Source organism: Nilaparvata lugens, chromosome 6 (assembly GCF_014356525.2).
Source record: "Nilaparvata lugens isolate BPH chromosome 6, ASM1435652v1, whole genome shotgun sequence".
Lineage (NCBI taxonomy): Eukaryota > Metazoa > Arthropoda > Insecta > Hemiptera > Delphacidae > Nilaparvata > Nilaparvata lugens.
In genome coordinates, this window is record NC_052509.1 from 47945664 (window position 1) to 47972067 (window position 26404).

At 33.8% G+C, this 26404-nt stretch overlaps 2 protein-coding genes across 2 annotated transcripts in view; one reads left to right on the forward strand and one right to left on the reverse strand.

The window, feature by feature from the left end:
* The first annotated feature begins 596 nt into the window (after positions 1-596).
* LOC111058254 (coiled-coil domain-containing protein 130 homolog) lies at positions 597-11917 on the forward strand. The gene is made up of 7 exons (XM_022345759.2): positions 597-747; positions 5419-5631; positions 6228-6339; positions 6928-7188; positions 7958-8096; positions 10927-11098; positions 11755-11917. Exons 2-6 carry the CDS (start codon positions 5432-5434, stop codon positions 11091-11093), a joined length of 879 nt encoding a protein of 292 aa, XP_022201451.1. The 5' UTR covers positions 597-747; positions 5419-5431; the 3' UTR covers positions 11094-11098; positions 11755-11917.
* A 618-nt stretch (positions 11918-12535) lies between these two features.
* LOC111058233 (chromatin modification-related protein eaf-1) overlaps positions 12536-26404 on the reverse strand; it is a 46651-nt gene continuing 32782 nt past the window's right edge. Inside the window, 6 exon segments of the mRNA XM_039431473.1 lie at positions 12536-19632; positions 20551-20674; positions 21565-21808; positions 23353-23426; positions 24535-24900; positions 25888-26055. Coding sequence (XP_039287407.1) covers positions 19388-19632; positions 20551-20674; positions 21565-21808; positions 23353-23426; positions 24535-24900; positions 25888-26055 — 1221 coding nt within the window. The 3' untranslated portion in view covers positions 12536-19387.

A 26404-nucleotide genomic window follows, 5' to 3' on the forward strand; every position in this document is an offset into this window, starting at 1 on the left:
TTAGTTTTTTGAAATTCACCTAAATTCTTTAATTCAATACCTACGTTACCCATTAACTTTATTTTATAGGTACTGTAGGGGGTAGGCTACCCCACCACAGTGACCCCACTCACTTGATTAGAAATTATTGTTTTCGAGAAGATTTTTCAAAGAGTTTGTGATACGGTACGGTTATTTGTAAAAATAACTTGGTTACCCTACTTGGACAATCTATTTTGAATAAATTTGTTTACAAAATCTATTTGAAATACTATGCGGTACCGGTACTAAACCGATAATACTTCGTCAATATTGATCAATGAAATAATTCAAACTCAAAATTTATACCTATAATTTGAAAAAATTAGAGTTCATAGCATAATTTTTCAAATAACAGCTGAAATAGACATACAAATTTAATATTTTATTGGATTTAATGATAGTTTATTGCTGGATACCTGCAGGCCTACCGATAATTTAATTCTAAAAAAGGAATAATTTCTTAATAATTAATGCTGAGGAAAGCACTTTTAATTTGAATTTTTGCGGCACTCCAAGCTTCCATAGTCGATTAAATTCGATACTCGAGAATCGTGATACGCAGAAAATCCACTAACGACTATCGACATCGACGTAAATTCGTTTTCATGTCGTCTGTCTAATTGATAATAATTTTATTAGCCTATATTACTTTATTTTATCTTGTAATTTGGCTTTCTATGAAAAAATAACTACAATTTTCAGTCAATTTAGATTATAACAATTATTGTAAGTACTTTCAAATTTCTCTCATTGATATTTAAATCAATCATTTAAAAAATGAAGATATCTCTGTTGTTTTGTAGGTTACCGTACATTTTTAGTTGCATTGCTTTATGCTTTTTATTTGTTTTTATTGAAATTGTGAATTCAATTGGTTACGTCTATTCAATGTAGCCCTCAATAATTATTGATATTGTTTTTAATTTGCTAGATCGTTATCCAGGGTAATAGAATAGTTCGCTGGTGGACGACTACTTTGCCTAGCCTAATCAATAGCCAGCCAATATTGACAATTCAATATTAAAAATTTAAATTCAAATGATCTTTATTCACAAAAAAATAATACAGCAGCAGAAACATTATATAAATAGTGAGTTAAATTATTATTAATGTTTGTCAATGTTGACAATATAAACTTACATGGATTTAAGTGATTAAGTTATACTTTTTTAATTTCGACTCAATAATAGTCCTATGCTGCTTTGCTTTACTCAGCTGAAGCTTGTGTGGGCATCACCCATAGAAAAAAGGGTAATTTGTAGTTATTCAACTTTGTTTATCGAATTCAGTAGTAACAATAAAGTTCAAATATATTTCTTTAAAATAATTCAATCAAGGATTATTTTAGTTGAGGAAGTGTTATAGGGGGAAAAGTTTGGAAGAAAATTATTAACCCTGAAGTTCTGTTTAGGGTAGTAAGGAGGTAAACATATCAAACGTCCCCACCCCTACAGTGCCGTGAAAATGTAAAATTTTAATCAAATTGGAGAAAATTGAATGCTCTGTAAGCTCATAATCAGCATAGATTTTTCCATCAATTTTTAAAAAGTTATAAGAGCAAAAATGGCAAAAAATTGGAGGAAAACTTGTTTTTATTTTCAAAAATATCACATCTTCAAGAGCGGATATCTCGAAAACTATAAAAGATAGTTCGTAAAATACATAGTTTTCGAGTTATAGGCCTATAGAATAGAATACGTTAATCCACCAATAAATACAATTAAATGTACATAAGGTGTCGTCAAGAATAAAATCCCATAAAACTACTGAGCCAATTCATAAACATATATTATCATCACACAAAATAAGTATTCACTACATCGACGGTCAAATTGAAAAATTCCTCTACATTATATAATGGGTTCTCTGTTAGCAGCTTTTTAACTTGAGTTTTATAACGGGCTTGATTCATATTTCTCACACTAACAGGTAGCTTATTGAATGCCTTGATTGATAATATTCTATAATGTCCTTGAAGCTTTTTTAGCCTAACAAAAGGAACATTCAGATTACATGCTTGTCTGGTGAAATGCCCGTGTATCTCAGACCTACATTCAAGAACATCCAACTCGTCCCTGACCCTGACCAGGAGTTGCATGACGTACAGGCTGAACACAGTCATAACCTCCAACGAGACAAATATTGGACGACAATGAGCGAGGTAGTCAGCATTGGCCATAAGCCTTACTACTTTTTTCTGAAGAAGCAGCACCCTACTAGTATTGGCTGCTCCACCCCTTAGGATAAGCCCATATTGAATTAAACTCTGGAAAAACCCGAAGTAGGACGTTCTCAAATATTGCTGAGGAACAAGAGTTCTCAGTCGTCTTATAAGAAAAACCACTCTACTGAGCCGACCACTTAACCAGTCAATGTGGCATGTCCATGTTAATTTTTTATCTAGAATAATACCAAGTAGCTTAGCTGAAGTGATTTCATCTTTTATATTTTTCAAATTAAAAATAAGTGACTTGGTTTTTTCTCGATTTAATAAGAAGTAGTTTGCCTGAAACCAAGAAGAAATGTCGTTTTGAGCATCAGCCATCCTTCCCCTCAACATATCCAGATTTGCATCACATGAAAGTAATGATGTGTCATCAGCATAGCTCACTATCCTACTATCCACACTCACTCTAATATCATTTGTCATTATTATAAAAAGCAATGGCCCCAGATTCGATCCCTGTGGGACGCCATATTTTACATATCTTGGATGAGAGAAGACACCATTAACACAAACCGTCTGCCTACGATCCGTCAAATATGATCTCAACAGCTGATTGCTCTTTCCCTCAATGCCAAAGTGTTCAAGCTTAGCCAACAATATATCATGGTCAACAACATCAAATGCACGGCTCAGATCGCACATGGTTACTCCAGCAAGGCTATTCATCTCAAAACCCTTCAAAATATTCGTCACCAAACTCTCCACAGCTTCAATTGCTGACCGACCAGACCTGAATCCATACTGGGAAGATGTGAATATATTCTTGCTTTCAAAATATTCATACAATGCCATTGCCATACCAGTCTCAAAAACCTTTGCAAATATTGATCCTACTGATATAGGTCGAAAATTGGCAGGATCGTCCCAACTCCCTTTCTTATGAACTGGCACTGTCTTGGAATGCTTCAGAATGTAGGGGAAAACTGCATCGTCAATACAGGCATTAATACAATTTGTAAGAGGAGTCACAATAAAAGCAATCACAGCTTTAATTAAGGAGCTTGAAAGATCATATATGTCCCTACTTTTGCTGTTTTTCATTTTCAATACTATGTCTTCAACAGTCTTGAAAGAGAGTGGCCTGAATTTGAATGTGAAAACCGGAGCAGAACTCCTGGCAAGTAATTGCACAGCTGACACTGGAGGAGTATCAATCTTTTCACGTATATGGAGAACAGACGAGACAAAAAATTCATTGAATTCATCAGGTGTGACTGGCGTATTTCGTATTGTTTGTCTTGAAGGCTTAGATACTTCCCGGACCACCAGCGTAGCTGTTTGGAATGTATTCCTAGCCATTTTAATTAGAGCTTTCATTTTAAAGAGTAGCCCAGTTCGTCCCTACATTCAGCAAAACCACATTATAAACATCCTTATATAATTTTAAAGAGTTCTTCAAATCGTCAATACCAATTCCCGGTGAGCTCACAATAAATGTATTATCATTCAAAATATTGTCAGATTTCAGGTGTTTAATCATGGAATCCCCTATAATGAGGCTCTTGAATGCTTTCCTATTTTCGTGTGCGGAATCCCCTGACCTTCCCCCGCAATGACTGGATATCCCCTCTGTATTCTCAACATTATCATTTATCAGCTGTTTTTCATCCTTCTGATACGACTCAGCTAAAGTGTTCAGACTTATGATTTTACTCTGTAACACTAAGTTGTCCATCTCCAATGTCCTTATTGTGGATATCATTTCCTTTATCTGTAACTCCATGTTAATAATTTGTTTTGTCAATTCTACCACGCGCATGTCACCTTCACGACTCCTTATTGGAGGTACATCTACACTCGTATTCCCCTCAATCAAGGAGGTATCGGGTGCTTTATCCAGTTCAAGCTCAGTAGCCTCCAGTTCAACTGATCTTTTTATCAACTTGGTCTTTATATGCTCCAACTCAACAATCTTGGAGCGTATGAAGCTCAACTCAGCTTTACTATCGTCAAATGTTGGGAGAGGGAAATAGACATTTAAATCCTTATCACTACTTAGTCTCTCAGGTTCAGAATTTTCAGAATCTAGATCCAGATTTGTGCGCTGAATAAAATCATCATTATCATCATCATCATCATCATCGTTATCACCATCATTCCGTCCACTCACAAAGGAAATGCCGCTCATATTAATTGGATGGTTATGAGAATCCCCTCTCATTTCTACTAGTGTAGATTTATTTGGTGTAGTCTTCAACAAGGTTACAGAACAATTTTTATTAGTACAACGCCATGAAAGATTCCCGCAACTCAAAGTGTTAGATTTACGGAAGATAAATGAGTTATAAAGGAGCCCCATTTTCCCTCTTGAAGTTCTTACTTCCATGAGATCCATGACAACAATCAATACCACAACAATATTTATAATATATGTCCTTAGCAACGTTAAACCCTCGCCAATTTGAAAGAATAGATCGTGATTCTGTAACTATTTTTGTTATAAAGGTTAACACGAGTGAGCTCTATTACATAACATAGAATAGAAGTAGAGAAGTGATTGGATAGAAATACTTTACAGGCTTTTATGTTGAAATGTAAAAATGAGAGCTGAAGAGGTAAGCCGTTAGCCTACTGAAGATAAGAGGCCGATGAGATTAGAGAGAAACAAAATGCAGTTGCATGATAGTACGGAAACAGTTCCGAAGCAAAATATTAATGTGCGATCATTTATCAATAATTATAATTACAGTAGATTTCTCTAATTATTGATATTTCTCAATCAGAGTGTTATAGTTAGATTGATTCAAACCGCTTCTCTGCCGGAAGCGAACGCAAGAAACTCACGTGGCCTTGCTTAGCTATAATAAGTTAATTTAAAATTGAAAGCCTAACTTATGCCTCCCCTATGCAAGAAACCCAAAAAATGGTACATTTGAACCACCCCTACCCCTTAGCACAAGAGGTGCCCACTTAGGACACTCAACAGAACTGCAGGGTCAAACATAGTCTTCCAAACATTTCCATCTATACCCTTTTTTGAGCCTTTATTGCCTGGACTAAAAACTGCATACGCGATAAAACGCGATATGGGCAATTGGGCATTGATCAATAACAAGTGTTAATAAGGTAATTTTAATCCCTGATACACTGATTGTATTGGTACTGTGATTTCCTGTTTATTTGAATGTGTAATTTATTGTTATTTATGTACAATATTTTTTTAATATCAGGTTTTGAGAAAAGATGGGTGAACGTAAAGGAACCAATAAGTACTACCCGCCCGACTACAATCCAAATGCGGGCGGCCTCAATAAATTCGTCGGCACTCATGCCTTGCGTGAGCGAGCACGAAAAATACATCTGGGCATTATCATTATCAGATTCGAAATGCCCTACAATATTTGGTGTGATGGATGTGGAAACCATATTGGAATGGGTGTCAGGTGAGTCTACCAATATCTATTCACTTTTCTCTACACTTACTTACAGTAACTATATTACTATAATAATTGGACTGGGATTTCCAGATAGGCAGTGTCTGTATTTTCCTATTACAGTAAAATAACCTGCATGCTAATATTCGTGCTATGGAGGTGCTTGACTCCCAAAAAGAAGTTCCTCGTTAAAATCCTGTAGTAATCAGAGTGGCGTTTCCAGGAGTTTATTTTTCACTGTGGTATAGAACCAAGAGTCCCGTTTATCCTGAATTTGCATAGGAAGGCTGTTAAAAATTTTATTGCTTGTGATGGGAAGCTATTGTAGTTCCTTGCCAGTCGGTTCCGGGGCACCTCCAGTTTAGTCGCATGTCTTGTTATTGTGGCTGTGCATATCACACCTTTTTTGAAACTGCTTTTCATTCCTCTGGATATACATCAGCGAGCACAATACATATAAGACAAAGAAAAATTGTTATCGAGTCTACTTCTAAAAAATATAGCTAAAGAAATAACAAAGTAATCAATAGTTTCTGTTTCAATAAAATCTTTCTTTACTTATCCGATTAGTTCAAGTTTTAATGTTTTCTATTTGTTTTGCATAGGTATAATGCTGAAAAGAAGAAAGTTGGAATGTATTATTCAACACCAGTCTATCAATTCCGCATGAAATGCCATCTATGTGATAATCACTTTGAGATAAAAACAGATCCCGGGGTAAGTAGGTATCCGACTCTTTGGTCAAAATACCAATTATTCTATTTTATGTCGTGTATTTATGTAAATATTATTTGGTTCTTTGTCCAAAAATAACAAATGTCTCATATTGTTACAAGAATCTTGTTTGCTTCTCGTAAAATTTTTAAGCTTCTAAAACTAAAGTTTCTCGTAAACAAACTAGTTACTAAACTGACAGGAGGTTCTTACTGTAGATGCATCGATGTTAACTGGTTATATTTAAAAGAAAACCCAACCATATCACATCCAGTCATATTGGTTGTTAAACTTTTAAAATTTGTGTAGGATAAATATTATTGTGTGCCAAAAGCAGGATGAATATTGATACTATTTCTATTTGCTAAGAAGATTGTTATTTCGTCATCCTTCTTTAAAGTAAATTTCATAAAATATAATCGACGATTGATGATATTCTTTGCACATCGAGCACGTGTCATCATGTTGTCGATGGGTTCATGAAACTGTACTCATGAATGTCCAGTATTTACGGAGACACGTTCCTTACCATCGACTGCGTGTCGGCATTTCAGGGGAAATACCTTAAGGATATTTTGTTGTTGTTTTCAGAACCTTGACTATTTGATAGTGAGTGGAGCAAGACGGCAGGAAAACCGCTGGGATCCGACGGAGAACGAGCAGATCGTTCCCGAAGACAAAGCCACGCAGCGCCGGCTGTTCGACGACGCCATGTTTAAGCTGGAGCATGGGCGGGGTGACGAAAGCACTGCCAGCAAATCGACGCCCGCTCTCGAAAAGCTCAAGAACAGCAACGAGTCCAAATGGAAGGATGATTTCGCCACTAATTGTGCATTGAGAGCTCAGTTCAGGGTACGTCGTTTTCTCCTTCAGTTCATCATATCTTCTGCGAGTATAAATAATCATGTAAAGAATAACAATTTTATTATTGCGGATGATGCCCATATAAGCTTTTTGCTTGTGCGTGTTTCTTTGTGCTTGTGTCTCCCGTCCTTCGTAGGAGATGAGAAACTGTCGATCCCGACAAACCTAAAAAGTAGTCGTCATCTCTCATCATCATCCCTCTCACTCATTACCCACGCACAAGCCTTATGTGAGCATAACCCTCAGTATTATTATTATAGATGATCAAATCAACAAACATCCATGCCATCGACAGGATTCGAACACACAAACCTGGTGGTGCTAGCAGACCGAATTTTGTACCATTTTGCAGACTGAAATTTGCTATTTACTAGACCAACCCGGCCGGCTTAAATGCTCGTCTATATTAAAGTGCTGACTGATATTTTTCCGAGTTTTTCCTTTGTTTATAGATTCAGGGTGCTCCAGGCAGACAATCTACTCCAGCCACTGAATAACATGCTGGTTTAATAAATAAAATCTTTATCAAAAAAGGGATTTTCACTTCCGTGAACATATTTCGTATGTTTCAATATACTTGGTGCTTAGTGGTAAAGATGAATTATGTGACATCCATAATAATAAAATTATAAAACTAACTTCCCCACACCAAAGTCAATATTTATTGATAATTAAATTAGATATTCTACTATGTTTTTGTAACTAATTCTGTTCTATAAATCTATAATTTATTTATTATTTTATCTCTCTATTTCAGGCGAGGAAAAAGGATTTGAAAGCCAAAGAATCGACCGATAAAGCTCTACTGAAAAAGTCCAGTTTGTCTATAGCGTTGTTACCGGAAAACAGTGATGACATCAAGATGGCATCTCTGTTAGCACTACGACCATGTAAAAGTAAGTATGAACAATAAAATCACTTCCATCACCCAACAGAACTGTTTGTTACCTGAATGAATATTACTAATAGTTCTGTGAACAGTAGACCTCGCGCTCAGTGAGTTACATTGACCTGTTGTTATGTTTTCTCAAAAATTAATAAATAATTTATCAATTTAAAATGTCTAGAAAAAATCCTAAATAAACATAGAGCTTTCTGTCATATATCGTACCGTGACGTGTCGTCCCGGAATGTGAGTGTGAGCGCTGTTATCAGGTCTGGCTGCAACTGTCTACATCGTTGATGGAAAGATACAATTTTCAAGATGTTCGATGTTTTTGAACGGGTAGTATTATAGTCAACTGTCTACTAACGTTAATGGAAAGATACATTTTCAAGATGATCGATGTTTTTGAACGGGTAGTATTATAGTCCACTAGAAAGCTGATTTATGATGAATAATCATATAGTCTGATTTTTACTCTAATATTGGCGTATGAAGGAGGCTCCTTTTTCCTTTTATATTATCTTTGAAATGCAAAATTTCAAAAAACCTTGTATATACGTCGACGCGCAATTTAAAAAGGAACATACCTGTCAAATTTCATGAAAATCTATTACCGCGTTTCGCCGTAAATGCGCAACATAAAAACATTTAAACATTAAGAGAAATTCCAAACCGTCGACTTGAATCTTAGACCTCACTTCGCTCTGTCAACTACTTACTATTTTTTTCTATGATAATACCATCTGTTTGCGGCAGCTAGTTTTGCTTTTATGTCATTCCTTTTACCAGTGTGTTGGACCCTGCTGCGTTTCAAATATTTGGTTTTGCCTTTATTTATCATGAGCCCGAGATGTGCCGATCCTCCGTTGAGTTGCCTGAATGCTTCCTCTAATGTGTGTCTATTCCTTGCAATCAGGACCAAGTCCATCTGTGTATGCCATATATTGAAGCATTCTGTTCATTATTGAACCTCCTGGGTTTACATTTATTTCTCTAATGACTTTTTCAAGACTTAGATTGAACAACATAGCAGATAATACGTCTCCCTGTCTAAGGCCTATGTTTGCTGAGAAACTGCTAGTGAGCTTTCCTTGAACCTTCACTTTAAATTTTGTTTGGTGGAGTGTCATTTTAGTAAGACATATGAGTTTTGGTGTGGAATTTCAAATTCTAACATAGTCTGGATTAGACTAGCTCTCTTTATGCTATCAAACGCCTGCCGATAGTCTATGAAGTTGATGGAAACTAATGTTATATTCGTAGCACTTTTCCATTATATTTCTTATGGTGAATACATGATTTATTCACGATCTGTCTTTTCTGAAGCCACTCTGATAATCTCCAATTATTTCCTCACAGTAGGGTTTCAGCTTCTTGCCAATTATCTTTGCTAGGATTTTATAAACTATGCTCAGCAAAGCATACTGCCTTTTTTATGAATGGGTTATATTATGGCTGTTTGCCAATCCACTGGCATTACTTCTTCTTCCTATATTTGATCTATCAAGTGGAGTAGCCATTCCATCAATTCTTCATTACCTGATTTGAGCATTTCAGCCGTTATAAGATCCTCTCCTGGCGCCTTATTGTTTTTGAGTGATTGGATGACCTCCTTCAGGTCACACATTGGTGGTTGTTCAATGAACTGATCTGGGCCAATAATGTTTACATTATCTTCCTCTTCAATATTTCGACTTAATAAATCATGAAAGTATTCTTTCCAACGATCCATAATCAGCTCTTCCCATCCCAACAAATTGCTTTCCTTATCCTGACAAAAAGTTGTTCGAGGTTGAAAACCAGCCTTCTCTTCTCTTATACGGAGATACATCTTTCTAACTTCTTTCTCTCCAGCAAAAGCCATAATTTCGTCAACCCTGTTCTTTTGAAACTCTCTCTTCTTTTTGCGACACAGCTTGTTTGCATGCCTTCTTTTCTTGAAAGGATGCAGTTGTGGCCCTCGTTTTCCGACTCATCATTCTCATTCTTGCCAAGTTTCTTTCTTTCAATGCTTACAAACACTCATCATCCATCCACGTATTTCTCTTTTCCTTCTCATACCCAACCGTTTCCAGTGTAGCTTCCGTAACAATCTGCTTGAAATTTTCCCACTTTTGTCCCACTGTGATGTTTTCTCTTCCACTTCTTTCCACCATTTTTCCGTCAATTTTTGATTGTATGCCTCCCGAATTCCATATTCTCTTAGCAACATCTTGCTTCCAAATTTATTTTGTTTCTCACCTTTGAACTTCTTCATGTTGTTTATTCTTTGCCTATACTTAATTTTAACGAGATAGTGATCTGTATCACAGTCTGCCCCTCTGTAACTTCGCACATCTAATATGTCCGAGCCATGCCTTTTACCAATAAAAAAAACATGATCAATTTGGTTTTGTGTTATTCCATCTGGCGAGCTTCAAGTCATTTTATGTATTTATATTGAAATGGAGATTAGTCCCCTTATTGTAAATGCAATTAGAAAGTGAGTTTATCGTGATTTTCAAGTTTCTTGTAGGATCTTGTTTCTTGTTTTTGGTAACCTAAGACAATAGCTTCTTCTTATATCACTTTAATTCTATATCCACTTTAATTCTCCCTTTTGTTATGATTTACTAATTATATTGTTTCTAGTATTCCCTGTGCTCGTGATTTTTTTTCTTTTTCAACTTATTTTGTGAGTGTTTTTCTCTTTATTTAAGTCTACTATTCCAAACATATTGATTTTTTTTAATTTATTCCACTCAAAATTACTTCGCCGCCATTGCTTATGCTTAATTCTGTTATATGTATGGGGGGATCTCATTAATATATTTCATAAATTATTTCGAATTATTTTTCAGGTGCCAGTGAAAAGCAGAGAGATATTAGGCATAAAGCTCTGCGTCTACCATCTGTAGCAATAAAAACGTTGACCAAAAAATCGTTGGGAATCACCTCGACTTCAGTTCCAAATCTTGTATCGGCTGACTATAATTCATCTTCAGATGACAATGAAGATAAAAGTTGAGGATGGTAAGATTTTCTTTCTTCAATTAATGATTTTGTTATTTCCAAATGAAAACAATATATAACGCGCCTATTAAATGAAACTTATTAATGGATTCAGTAACCAACTAAATTTTACATTTCTTCACTAATTATTATTTTGCTTGATTCATCTTGTTCTATTTGACCAAATCGTTCAATGGTCTCAATAAGCATATTATTCTCATAAATTCTAATGGGTATATTCATACTCGCTTGGCCGTGCTGAGTGGTAGTAGTCCTATCAAAACTCATGGAAATAATTATATTTTCACTGTGCCGGTCACTTTCACTGATACCCTGTGCGAATCCAGCTTAAAAATACTTTATTCAATAATGTGAAAATTTTTCTAATGAATACTGTAATTCTATTGAAGAGATAGTTATTGATTCTCCGATTGGTAAAGAATCAATCATCTGTTGATGAGAATTAGCCAATCGGAGAACATTCTGGGTGTCGTGTCGGAGATGTGAGTGTATAAACGGCCAGCAGATGGTTAAGCTGTTAAGCAATAGAGGAAATACGATACATTATTCCAAGCTGAACAAACATTGCTTCATCACATTAGAAGTGATTAATTCAATCGAAGATTGAGTCCTGAATCTATTACAAATCATGTCAACTTGAACATTTCTTATTGCAGGTAATATGATGATCACTAAACACACTTCACAGAGCGAACCTCTCAATACAATGCATCTGGGAAAAATCCAAGACAATACGTACATTACTATACAAATATTCACCCAATTGTCTCTTGTAAATACTAAAATGTATAAATTTTATAAAATTATTTACATAAAAAAGTTCTTTGAAAATAATATTTTCCAACTCCTTCTTCCCCATAAAGATATTGTTTTGAATAAAAATATAAATCTTAGTACCCTTTTTAAATGTAATTAATTTTGTTATAAATTATTATTATTTTGGTATTTGGAACATCTAAATTCAAAAAAAATAGTTTGTATAAATATTTTTGGACAGTATATTTTACGGAAATCTAAAAGACATAACCTCATTTGGACTTTTAATGTTACCTAAATTTGGGAGAGAAATAGTGCAAGGTATTCTTAGTTTTTCTCTCCCAATCTGTGCTTCATTGTAAAAAAAGAATAAAGAATAAAATTACTCAGATTTATATTTTTATTCATATTCAAAAGTAGCCCTAAAGATAAAAGACAGATATTTTCTTATTATTGTACAATACTCGGTTAGCCCGTTGTCGATTATTTTTCTAAAGAAACATCAAATATAGGCCTAGTAGCCGCACCACGAGATGGCTCCTAGCTGACATTGTTTCAAGAGTAGGCCTACTGTATAATATCTGTTTCTGCTCCTCACTTTCATTCTGTTTTTTCTGCAACCACAATAAGCACGAATACAAGGAAATATGAATAAGGAAACTTCAAAATGAATAATCGATGTATAATTATTAGAATTCCATTTATCTGTAAAAGTACTGTACATCTATTTACAAAATTTTACAAGACATTATATTTCCATTGTGAATTTCAAATATAAATTAATTTGTACAACATCATATTCAAGTCCAATATAGGATCCAAATTGTCCTTGAGATCTCAGGACTCATCACAACCTTCAACCTTAGCTTGATGCTATCGACAAATAATTCGAATTATTATTCACATGCGAGTTGTTAAATGGAATGTGTCCATAGCTATTATAAGGAATCAGTCTTTGCCAAGAACTTCGTCATCACTTAAATTTTGTTATTAAAGACCTGCGCGAGTAAGATCACACAAATGTTTATTTCACAATGATAGAACTATTGGTTTATCATGACACTGTGAGTTTCAATCTTTTAAGCACATATAAATTAATTCAAGCTGAAACAAATTAAGCTTACAAGTTCAAACCGACATGATTAGCATTCTCAATATTCAGCTCTACAAAAATTTCATCACTTGAAAACTTTGGAGTTAGTAAATCGAATAAAATTCAGTTTTAGTAGATAGGAACTCAGTTAACGGAACTAACAGCTTCAATTCAACTACCTAAGTACAGTAATTCGATTGATTGGCTAGTAGCAAAATAAAGATGTACATAAATAAAGATTGCATAATTAAAATTACTATTTTAGATAATATATGTTGAACATGATCGCAGTGATTTTTAATATGTAGGAATGGAGTTTCCTACGGAATTTTTGAAGGATTCAATACCGTTATTTACAATGAATAACTTGGAAAAGTATATCTTCAAGATATTAAAGAATATAGGAAATTTCTAAATAATACTGCTGACCAAAATTTTTTTTCAAAATTATCAAGGTGAGAAAGTATTTAATTGTGAATTTTTAAATTTGTATTCTGAATGGCTCATACATTGCATCAAAATTGAGATGAATCATTGATATCGGAAAAGTAACATATTCAACAAAATCACACAGAACACATTCGAACATAAAGAACTTTCAAATAAAAATAGAAATATATTTCTGATCAGAAAATATTCCAATGGTATCCAAAGATTCATATGCAAAAAGTTGAAAGAAAATGCTATTAATTTCATACAACAGTTGTCAGAATATTACAATTTAGTGTGGGATTAAAAGTTATTTATTAAAAGCAATAAATAATAAAGATGAAAGTAACTTATTTGTAATACCTCATACTGTTTGAAGGATCAAGAAAATGAAGTTAAAACGATTTGAAGCTGCATCTAGAGTACAAGAACGTACAAATTAGGTAACAAATGTTTTAGGACTTGACTTCAATTTCTAATAAAACACTAAACAAGAGCTGCTCTCATTTACAATGAAGTCTTCTAACTTATTCGTTTGCGAGGATTTATAGGCTAATACATGATCTATACATACAAAAAGAAATTAATTATCAATTATAAAATCGATTGCAAAGTCACATTGAAGTCAGACGAGTAAAAAATTATCGTTTATGGTGATGAAAGTACATAACAGCATAGTAACATACATTTTTATGGCTTTCTTGAGTGCCTATGTGCGAATACTAATGGTAAAGGAGTAGATAATAATATTAATAAGAGTCAAATTGAAAAATTAGAATTATCAATTTAAAATACATTATAATTTTCTCGAAAATTGAAAAATATACATGTTCTAGAAAGAGTTACTGAGGTATGGAGAAAATTTCATTGAAGTCTGTTATTCCGCTCTACATACAAAACCTCAAGCGCGAAAAAATAGTAGTAGATTCAAGAATAATTAATAGATTTATAGATTCCAATAAAGATAGTTGTTGATATTGAGAAATTTGAAAAATAATCAGATAGAAATTATTGTGTAAGTTCTAAAGAATATTTCCAGATTTATCTGGTTATACTTGTGAGCTGAATTTGAAACTAATACAGTCTGTGCAAAATATATTATTTGTAATTTATGTATTGCATGACACATGAGAGATTAAAACGAACATATTCTAATTATTATCACTAGTGATTTTACAAGCATAAATAACTGGATGAAAAGCTCGAAATGAGAAAATAATATTTTGAAAGTAGAGTAAAACTATCAGTTTCAAAGTAAACATGAACTGAAAAATCTTAAAAGGTAGGACAAAAACACTGTAAAATGCGGCTTAGCACCTACTTGCCTTGCGTTTATGCGTTACCTATTATAATTATTGATTCATGTGGAGGTTGGTAAAAATAAATTTGAATATCAGCTTGTAATATTTACAATGCATTGATCAAGGTGCAGGTAGATCTGTGCCAACGTTTGGTTTAGAATCAAGTTGTTGAATGCCTGTTAGAAAGCCTCAACAGAATACAGTGGTCATTTCATATAACAAAAATTCAATCAGTCGGGTACCATGCAATACATGGACATCCAGTCAACTTTAATTATATTAAACACTACTCTTTACACTGCGAATATCCAATATGCAATATGTTCTCTTAGTCAAATAGCAGTAGAAACATTTAATAAGTAACAGAGCTTTTCAATGTTCGAAATAACTAGAGTTGACTGAAGCCATAAATATTTTTATACAATGATGTTATACATTTTAACAATTATAATGTTTTTACACAATCCAGTTCTAATTTTCATGAAGAAGAGTTTTTCGTTGTAAAGTTCAGTTTTTTTCGCTTTTAAGGAATTACTTTTTTAAGGCTACTTTTAATCAGAGTGAAGTATTATAAAAATGAAATCTGAATAAATTGATATTTCTTAATTTAATGTCAGTGATTCAATTTGTGGGATGAAAACAGAGAACTTGTGCGTTAATACGGGCGATAGTACTACTCGGTTGAAAATTATCAATTTCAATAAAGCACACTTGAGAATGTAACAGTGTGAAGTATTTTTAATCGGTTTGATACTACGAGTATAATAGAATTTTAGAACAGAAAATGATGTTTTTGTTCAAACTATAATCATTTTCAGTTATTTTAAAACGATAGAAAATGACATTTTATTAAAATTGCTACAATTATTCAGGACACTTTTTTAGTTGCAGAGTTCAGTAGTAAGGCAGGTACTATTTCGATTATCTTAATAGGACAATATTCTTACATAGAATAATGAATACTATAATTCATTTTTGAATGCTAAAATATGTCAAGCCTACTAAAAACTTGAGACTTTGGTGTTACACACAATATTGAAAAGTATGTTGATCCTAAAATGTAAAGTGATCAGAAAGACACACATTTTTCATTATTTAATAAGTTATCCTAATATGAATTTATGATTGTAATGTTATTGCTTTTTCTTCAGTTGACTGGAACACAATCGGAAATTATATTTTATCAATATGTCTCAGCAAAGAACAAAGATACTACAAGTTTTGTATCTGAAGACACAAATCAATATTAGCTTTAAATTGCAACGTAATCTTTAAATAATCCATTATCTGATTAAAAAATAGAACCTCATTCAAATTAATAGCTACCATTATTCGAAGAATCATTTCGAAAAAGATTTATTACAGAGAATTTGTTCACAAAATAGAAATATTTATTCTGCACCATGATTAACAAGTTTGAGTGATGAGGTTCATAATGTATTATTCCAAGTCATGTAAAGTCCAACTTCTAAACACCACAGTATACATTCGCTTATTTCAAGTTCGAATAATATTGAATTGCTAGAATAAAAATAAAAAACAAGAAAAATAATAGAAGCAAAACTTATTAATGACTAGCGCTAAATAATGTAAATCAAAGAAGCTGCCTAAAATTTTTGAGCACAAGAAAATTTCATGTCCCCATGAGAATTTTACAAAGATGAAACCCAATTTAAAAAAGTTATGCATGTACTGGAAGATAAGATACACTGATATGGCTCTGATAGCTTTTATATAGAAAAAGGGAGGCAACCTATGAATAGAGGTAAAAACTCTTTTGTGATAGGAAATAAACAAAGCACTCAATCACTGGAAACAAGTCAGAATAGAAGGAAAATAGAAGCAATTAGAAATGATTATTTGGTCGAATGAAGAAAAAACGCAAAAAGTAGCGTAGGTAATATTTGCTTGAGGTAATCACCAGCTTTCTCAATCAACATACCCCAAAAAGCCGACTCTACTTGAGTACCACTAGTAGTTTTACGAGATACCACTACAATACATAAGACCTTAAATTAAAACACATAACTACTATAATAACTAAATTGACAATTAATATCCATAAGTAATTGGCCAACTTAAAAATAAATACAATGAAAAACCAGAAATAATGACAAAAATTGAAAGATACCTACTAAGTAATTAATTTTATCACAGCATCATTTATGTCTACAGGTGATGATTTTGAGACTTTTCATGTCAAATTGTTCAGTAACAATTCAAATTCATGATATTAAAACTAATCAATCAACATTCAAACGAAAAACGATTAGGCAACAGTTTGAATGAGAATTCAAGATTTTAAAGCACAATATACTACAGAACATTATTAAATAACTATACCATATATTACTCTATAGAAAAATTCATTTCACAGTTTTTGATGACACTCAAAGTAATAAACCTTGATGATAGGTGATATTTTTGAATATCAATTGCATTATTGTTTATTCAATAAACGTCATTGGCAAAAACCTAGATAATAAAAACAATATACTAATAAAATCATGTGATGGTTGTAGGTAAGACTATATTATTACTATATTCAATACAAAATATCAATTCAGGTCTTCCAGTAATTACAATCACAAAATAATACAAATGAAAGACACTATAATTTCAATTAGTTGAAAATTAAAATGCGATTAATATCAACGTTCTAATATTTAACCTTGTTTGGCTGATCCCCAATATTGACATCAAAATAAACTATAGTGAGGTCCACGTTATAATGGCAGTGGAGAAAGATAGGAGATCAACGTTGCAGATCCTCTGTCATGTCAATGCCTTCTATGGAGAGTAAGTGATACCGGTTTATTGATGTAATAATAACGGTTCACTCTCGTTTAAAATAATCAATTATATTTTACAATGATTTCATAATCCAGATTAAATATTTTGTTAATTAATTATATTTCTACACTGTTAAAAAACGATCTGGCAACAGAGCAAAGCGAGAAAGATATAGCGCTATCAGCTTTGTTGAATTATAGACAAGGATAGCAATACAATTGCTAAGCAAACAATTATAACGTGGACCAATTTGAACGTCATTATAAAGTGAACCTCACTATAGCAACATATAAATTACGCTAATTTCCAATAATAGAAGTTCAACTAAAATGGAAGTTTAAATTAAGTTTTTATTTCAAAATTTTCTAACTTTTCCTAATAACGTTATTTTTCTCATTGGATAAGCTAGCAGAAATGAGAAATTATTGAAAGAAAGATCAAACTACAGTATTTCCAATACACATCTTATGAGATGTCATACAAATGAGAATGAGAATGTAAAAGGCCATCAATGAGATGAATGAAAAGGGAAAAATAAATTCTTTATTCATTTAAATGAGCCTGATGGATTTTGTAGACTACCAGTCACCTACTTGAAAACAGTAAGTTACCATTGAAATCTGTATGGTGACTGGTTATTTTCAGTTTGAAAAGTTTGAGTAGTAAAAAGTTATTTTGAGTAGTGAAAAGTTTATGGGCCGGTTTCCGTACTCGGGATTTAGCTAAGTTCTAGACTTTAAACAGCTGGAGTCAGAGAATTGGCTTTCCGAAACGGGGCGTAGTCGCAGTCCACGTTCAAATTAAATTTCAAAAAACTAGAAAATTGAACACAAAATAAAATAAAGAGAAAATAGTGTTAAGTTCCAACTATTTTGAATTATTTAGGAATGTTTCATTTCGTCAAGGAAAAACGTTTCCAATTATTATAGAAATGAGAAAAAAATGATTATCATAAAAACTGCGACCACGCCCCGTTTCCGAAAGCCAATTTTTTGACTCCAGCTGTTTAAAGTCTAGAACTTAGTTTATAAGAAAATATCCCATTGATTATGGTATAATACAAAACATGTTATTAGGTACCTTTAAATACAATAGTATTTCTGCAGCCATCCCCTTCTCACTTCATTCAATGATCTTTAATTTCAATTGATTAGTATGAACAGTTACCCCCAATATTTGCATGAAAATAAATGTGTTTGGAAATCAAACCAGGACCAATACAACTAAATGGATACAAAAATTTTCACGGAGAAACCTATCATTTAAATGAATTGTGTATCTAGTCATTTGAGAAGAATAATGCCTAGCTAGTTTGGCTCAAGCGATTTGATTACACAAAACAAAAATATCATATGGAAAATAATTTTCAAATCCTATCTCGCTTTTTCATGAATATCATTAGTTTTAAAACGTATGACTAATTGAGTATTATTTCATTAATTCTCGAACGACCCAAAAATGCATTTACAAAATCTAATATCTTGTATTCATGCACAGAAGAAGACAACCGCAGGATTTTGCTAGGATATTTACAAATAAACAATGATCGCAGTCCGTCCCTTATCGGGAACAATATTCTCAATTTGGTTTTAACGAGTAATGTCGGTTTTAAAAACTATGGCTTAATATCTTGCACAATGAGTAATATATTTTATTTTATAATAATTATTTAATGGCCCACAAAATTGATTCAAATAAAATATTATAATATCTTGTGTACAAGCAAAGGACAAGAACAACATAGGTTTCTGCTGAGACGTTTATCAATAAACAACGTTCAGAGCTCGATAATGACTCACAAATCAACTAATATGTTGCGGTGACGCACAGAAAAATACAACAATGATAGGTTTTTGCTAGGACGTTTACCAATGTCCGGACTAGGAGACGTCAGCGAGCTGAGGAGGCAGAGGCAGGTCAGCTGGAGAGGATGCTGTTGACAGCCTCGTCGAGCGCCGGGTCACTCTTCAGGTTGAGGATGCTCTCGATGGCGTCCTGCACTTGGGCCTTGATCTCGTCATCGTCGGGACAGTGCTTCTTCTTGGTCTCGGCGCCGCCGTCGACCCCCTCCTCTCGCTCCCGCTTGGCACCGCCACTCTCTCTCTCCCTCTCTCGACCGGCACCTGCACCTGCCTGCACGCTTGCCGACGTTGCCGTTGATGCTAATGACACATCATCACAATCATTATTCATTCATTTGTCGTAGATAGTATTATACTTTATGATGACAATATTTTCATCATACAAAACATTATTTTTTCTACAACTGCTCGTAAAACACTTCTCCAAGTACTGAGAGAGAACTTTTTGTAAAACAACCAATTCTTGGGTAGGTAACCTATAATCTATTTTACGCTCGCTGCGCATGTTCAGTACGTTTTACACTCGCTAAAATCAGCTGTCTATGATTTTGTTTTGATATTCTAGGTAGTGACTCAAGCAATAAAGTCGCGTTTTACGCTCTTACTACATAGATATAGATAGCTAATAATATAAACAACATGAAACTACCACAGAGAAGATATCCCATAGTATAGGTAGTTTTTGTTTCAAATTTGAAGCAGACTTTTTGTTTACTCAAGCCGATTACTGTCTATTATTACTGTTTTGGCCGAGTGAGAGTGTTAGAACGGTACAGTATGAGAGACTACCAGCGTCAGATAGATTCAAGAAAAATAACTACTAGGACTCGGCTTGAGTTATCAGTGAAATTTGAAACATTTCCTTCACCATGGGTTATCTTCTTATGCTATATTTTCTCTATGATAAAACAAAGAAGATAAAACTTATAAAACTCTTGAAACTTTAGGATAAGATATATGTCAGGTTTCATGTTAAAATGTTTTATCCTACTTCTTGAGTAACGATTTACAAGAGAAAGAACTAGAACTGTCCTCAGTCAAACACAATAACTTATTTGGAAACAAATAATTGGAACTTGCTCTAGTGCATGACTTGCCAGTTGCCATAGAAGAGTAGGTCAATTTGCTAAATGTTTTCCTTATGTCCTTGTCAACGGTCATCTAATGTGTTCAGCCATTTGTATCATATTGTATAAGAGGAATCTATGATTAATTTACCTTGATGAGTAGTGGGGGCATTTGCGGCGGCTGCAGCCTCCTGTCGCAATTGGTCCAGTTGAGCCGTCTCATCGGCCACAAACATCCTTCCCAGCATTATCAACTCGCTCGTCTGAACTTGCCTCTGCAAAACACCAACCAAACACATCACAATTAATAAGCTCTTCCAAGACAACACAACTTTCTGAGAACAGTAACCATCTAACCAATCAAGTATTAGATTACCCAATTAGTATATTATTGAACCCAACAAATTATTGATTATTGTTCAACTGGTCATGCGTTTGCGATAGATCATTCAGATGATCAAATTGGTCTTATCAACCTCTATCAGCCGGAGACGGCGGATGTTTGGTAGCTTGTAGATGTTCTCACAGAGGAATATTGCAGACCTGGCAAGTACCCGCTTGCCGGATCTCGTGAGAACAGACTCTTCTTCCACGAGCAGCAGTTAGGCCTTCTGGCACACTGACGTCGAGAGGGGGAAGTTTTCCGGACGGAAAGTTATCAGTTGTTGAACAACCGAGTTATCAAGCGCATGAAAAACAACAATATTGTAAAAATTGAAGTTAGTTTCAGTTATTTTCCGGCCACACAATTGGCCTAAGTGTCCTGTGTATTAGAATTATGGTAGGAGTGATAGCTGTGGGTGAGTGCCAAAATTTTAGCTCCTTATAAAAACCTTTCACCCGATCAAGTATTCATTTCTAATAGTAAAATTGGAAAAGTATTAGTAACCAGTTATCAGCATGTTATTGGCAGGTATTTTTCTTCGGAAATAATATTTTTGATAAAATGTACAGTATATTTTGTTCTTCAAATTCCAAGCAGATTACTCAAAACATAAGAAATTAATTAGGTAGCAAAATGTTGCTGTGTAAGCACCTATGACTCCTTTAAGTAATTAGAGATCTTCTACCCCCATATGGCGTTTACAGCGATATTTCATGAAATAAAATAAAAAAGAGTAATTGTTTGTAATGTAAGATATTAATATAATGGAACCGAACTCACCATGCTCTCCATAAGCAGGAGATAGTTGTACTTGTTGAGCATGTGCGCGTTCTTGTCGAGCAGATGACGGGAGGTGGCCTCGAAGAACTCGTCGGCCTTCTCGAGGTCGCGCTGACTCAGCACCGGGTCGTCCAGGCAGTGGTAGCTCACCAGTCGCGCGCATGCGTCATTCGCGTTCGCGAACGGTCGGCTCGTGTCGGGTGCGCATGCGCCCTGCTTGTCCAGGTTCAGTTGCTGCTCAATTCTGCAAATACATTTAGAAGGATTAACCCTTTGTCCACCGACGGTACTTACTCACAGCTACCACCAACTTTGGCCATCATTTATTAGCGTCTCATTCGAAAAATTATCAGTGTGGGGCCAAAGGTACTTTACATTACTAATTCTGTCCATGATAGAACAGTTACATACTCAAAATATGAGTGGTCTTTTAGGAAGGCATCAAAGCTGTATGTATTAATAACATAACATTAAGAAGTGGTAATTAATACACAGATTGAGATGGACCCTACACAACAAATTGAATCATCAATACACCATATTCAAAGTTAATGCAAAATGTTTTTATCTATACTACATACATATAAAGGAAGGAAACGTCTTATACCTGTACGGAATACGAATAATCATAAATCATGCATGTACATGTTAAACGCATCATCATGTCTCAACTACTCAACTTAAAATTTTGCATAACGATTTTTAATACAAAGGATGGCTATTGGTTTATTTTCAATAATCCATTAATTAAAATTTTAAAATTCACATAAGATCAAATCATAATCTCAATCATATAGTTTTTCCATTTAAGTTATTAGAGTTGTTGATACTTTCAATATCATCGTGGAACTATAAAACTAAAATTAATCATTTGTGTTTTAACATTTTCGGAGCACGAGTAATGACTCCTATATCTATATAAAAAAAGTATTGATATAATATAATTAATTAAATTATATTTCTTATCTAGTAACATTCTTGTATATTTTGATCATTGTAATAATTGTATTGATAAATAACTGATTGAATGATTCATCAATTTATTTTCAAATCAACACAGTAGTAAATGAGAATCAAACCTTGATCAAGAACCAGACTTTTATTTTTCCTAATTTCAACAGACCTTCTGCTAGTCTGCTGGAATTGTTGTGATATAATCTCTTGTTTTTCAAATAGTGTAGTGTGATGTGTTAGAAGATTATGATTTGATAATAAATGAACAGTATTGAACTTCTGCAACGCAACCTCGTATTAAACTGACAACTTAATTGATCAGTTTAAGAATTTGTGTATATCCCAATTGATATCAATATAATTATCTTGATTCTTAACTACTTCGCCTAATAAAGATTTTTTTCATTTTTTTCTATTCTTGAAGCAAGGCAAACATATAAATGTAGAAATTATGTGATTCGTGATATTTTTAGTTCTGAGTTACTGAGGAATGAATGTGTATAAAAATGTCAGTAATAAATTATATAATTTTCATGTTAAAAATTACTGATATTGTTAGTCTCATCATAACTTGTATCTAGCTATTTGATTCATATCTTTGTCAAATATAAATTATCAGTATTGCCTATAAATTATCTTGCCTTGCTTCAAGAATAAAAAAAAAAATGAAAAAATTCTTTATTAGGCGAAGTAGTTAAGAATCAAGATAATTATATTGATATCAATTGGGATATACACAAATTCTTAAATATATACACAAACATATATACACAAATTCTTTACACAGCTGAACCTAGTTCACTAACTTAGAAATATACTTTCAATTACACTTACAGGCCTGCACGTTTTGCATAGTTTATTTCAGGTGGACTGGGAGGTTCTGGGAGACAACATGTCTGTGTGCCAACCTAAAAAACAAAAATATTGTTCAAATGCTCACTGTGACATACTTGAAAATTTCACGTGGGGTTCAAGTTCCATTAGGTTAGCATCAATTAATATAATAAAACAGTCCGAAGGAATAAAAATATTCATTCTTTATTTTTACAAAAGAGCACATCATTGGAATCTCTCATCATTATCCTCTTCGTTTTCTGCTACACAATCACAAACCTAGGTCTCATGTAAAAATGATAAGTCTGAACAAATTATAAGGTATCAGCAGATTTTAACGTTTTCACTGTTTCGATTGTACTTATAATTCGAACAATAATTATTATACAGCGAATAGTATTCGCATATAGAAGCTAATATTATTCTTCACTAACGTACTTACTACAATACTACAAGTACTTCACTACAATAATGTTACTTAGTGTAGAATAATGCACGATATTGTATTTAATGATAAATAAAAATATTCTGTTCTATTTTATATTCTTTTTTTCACTGGGACTATTCTCCAAGGTTATAGCAAGGTACTGCAGAGATGTTGAAGATGGGAGCCATTGCCTTGGAACGCGTCCATACTAATTTCTGAGCACACTGTAAGTCGTAAATAGTGTTGTTTAGTTATACACTCAACACCTCAGCACACTGCACAGAAACAATAGTGGCGTCTACTAGACGCTAGTGAAAATCCGTTCATTGTCCCTGTGAGATGAATGGGTTTGGATGCTGCTAATGTCCCTCTGTGTGATGCGTTGGTAGCTACTATCTTAGAGAAAAGATAGCATAAGTAGATATCCCATGGTGTAGGTTATTTATGTTCCAAATTTCAAGCCGATTTTTTGTTAACTCAACCCGATTATTTTAGACTACTGTCTATTATTAATATTTTGGCCGGGTGAGAGCGTAAGAACGTAAAAGTATAAGATACTACCAGCGTCACATAGCTCCACGAAAAATAACTACAAGGACTATCATCTTGAATTAACAGTGAAATTAGGAACACAAACGCCCTATACCAAGTGAAGTGATATCTTCTTATGCTATCTTCTCTACGCTATTATTGACCCTGTGTGCTCAAGATATATTATCGAGATGTTGTTAGGATGCAAAGTTTTCGGGACCTACCTGCACGTGCAGAGGTGAAGTGGCCTTTGAACTGGTGGTGGGCGGCGGTGGTGGTGGTTGTGGAGGTGGAGGTTGAGGCGGGGGCGGTTGTGGCTGTGGTGCGGAGGCCACTTGCGGCGGAGGCGGAGGTTGGAAGTGAACTGGCGGTGGAGGCGAAGGTGGCGGGGCAGGAGGAGGGGGAGCGGGAGGAGGCGGAGGAGGTACAGGGGTGGGGGAGGGGGATTCCACAGGTGGTGAAGTGAGAGGAGGCGCGGGGATTGGCGAGGGGGGTGGAGGGGTGGCCGCCACACTTCTGCTGCTCGGCACGTTGCTGCTTGGACTTGTGGCGGGCGGCGACATCAGTCTCACTGGAGTCGATACTTGCTGCAAATCCATTCAAACAATCAAATTAAATCGTTATTGGCAAAGAACGAAACTTCATATAATCACTAAAGCAAAAAGAAAAAATACAACTTCGACATTTAGAACATAAATCTTATTGTAACTTGTATTAAAAAACTTATCCTTCGATCATTTATTACACAAAAATACTAACAAATTAGGATAATAATTGTTTGTTGTGGATTCTATCATTGCTCATTTTTTGACTGAAAGTTGGACTCAGATTGCAAAACATAGCCTGCTTTTTTGAACTGTTTTCAGCAAATTTTAGGAAAGGTAGGAAAAGTTTTGGGCTGAGCCTGCTTTTCCTTTCCAATCATTGCTATGCATATCATTAGATGAAAAACCCTAATCTGATATTGTAGTAGTTATCCATATCGAATAAAACTACTGGATGATTGGTAGAGTTTACCAGAGATTGAATAATAGTGGTGTGACAACCATAATACTTCGATATTTGAATTTTTGCAGTGATAGCGTAGAATCTATTTATTCAATCTCTTTATTTTATTATACCTTATGATAAACTATTGGATAATTATTCCATCAATGAGAGTTATTTTGTAACTACTTTCTTTGAATAAAGTGAATTATTCTGATTTCAACTTTGTAGATTCATTCTAAAATAAGTTTGATCTATTCATCTCGTAAGATAATATGACATATGATTTAATCAATCTAAAAATAAAAAAGAGGAATTCGTTGTTTGGATGATCTAAATGACAGTGATATTTTACATTGTTATGTAACTTTTGATTTAATATTCAGGTGTTAAGGTATTACAGAAAGTTTAGATGGTTTTTAGAAACACGTTCCTATACGAAAAAGTCATAAAGTATAAACAAGATGAACCAATAAATTTGGTAATAATGCCCTAGAATACACATTCTCAATGGAAGGAAAGATCGGAAAATGAGAGGTAAGAAAGATTGGAATGATTATTGCATGAGTAAAATTACGACGAAAACTTACAAAAGTGAGTCCTTGAGCGTGCTGGCCAGGTATTGTAGGAACTAGTTTGCCGGATAGAAGAATCTTCTGCTGCTCCACAAACAACTTTTGCAGGGTAGCCTGCTCAGCATTTGTGCGAGACTTTCTGTTCTGCAGCATGGTTATTTGGCTTTGAACGGCTTTCAGTAACTGTACAAATCAAGACACCATATAAAATTTAAACTTTCAAATTCAAATTTATAAATAGGAAACAAGTTTTTTTTCCAAAGAAAACAATTTAATAATTCGTACATACAAGTACAATTGTTCAAATATAAATCAACAAAATAATTTAAAATCATGTGGATAATCAAAATTATCCTTCTAGTGATATACAATGATAATTTCAAACTAATATACAATTGAATGTTTGTAAATAACGCTAATCTCCGACATATTTTCATTGCCTATAATAAAATAGTAAGTTTGAAAATTGAATATTTGTACGAAAATGAATACAATTTTTTAATGTACTTTTTAGTGGAGCCGATAATATGGC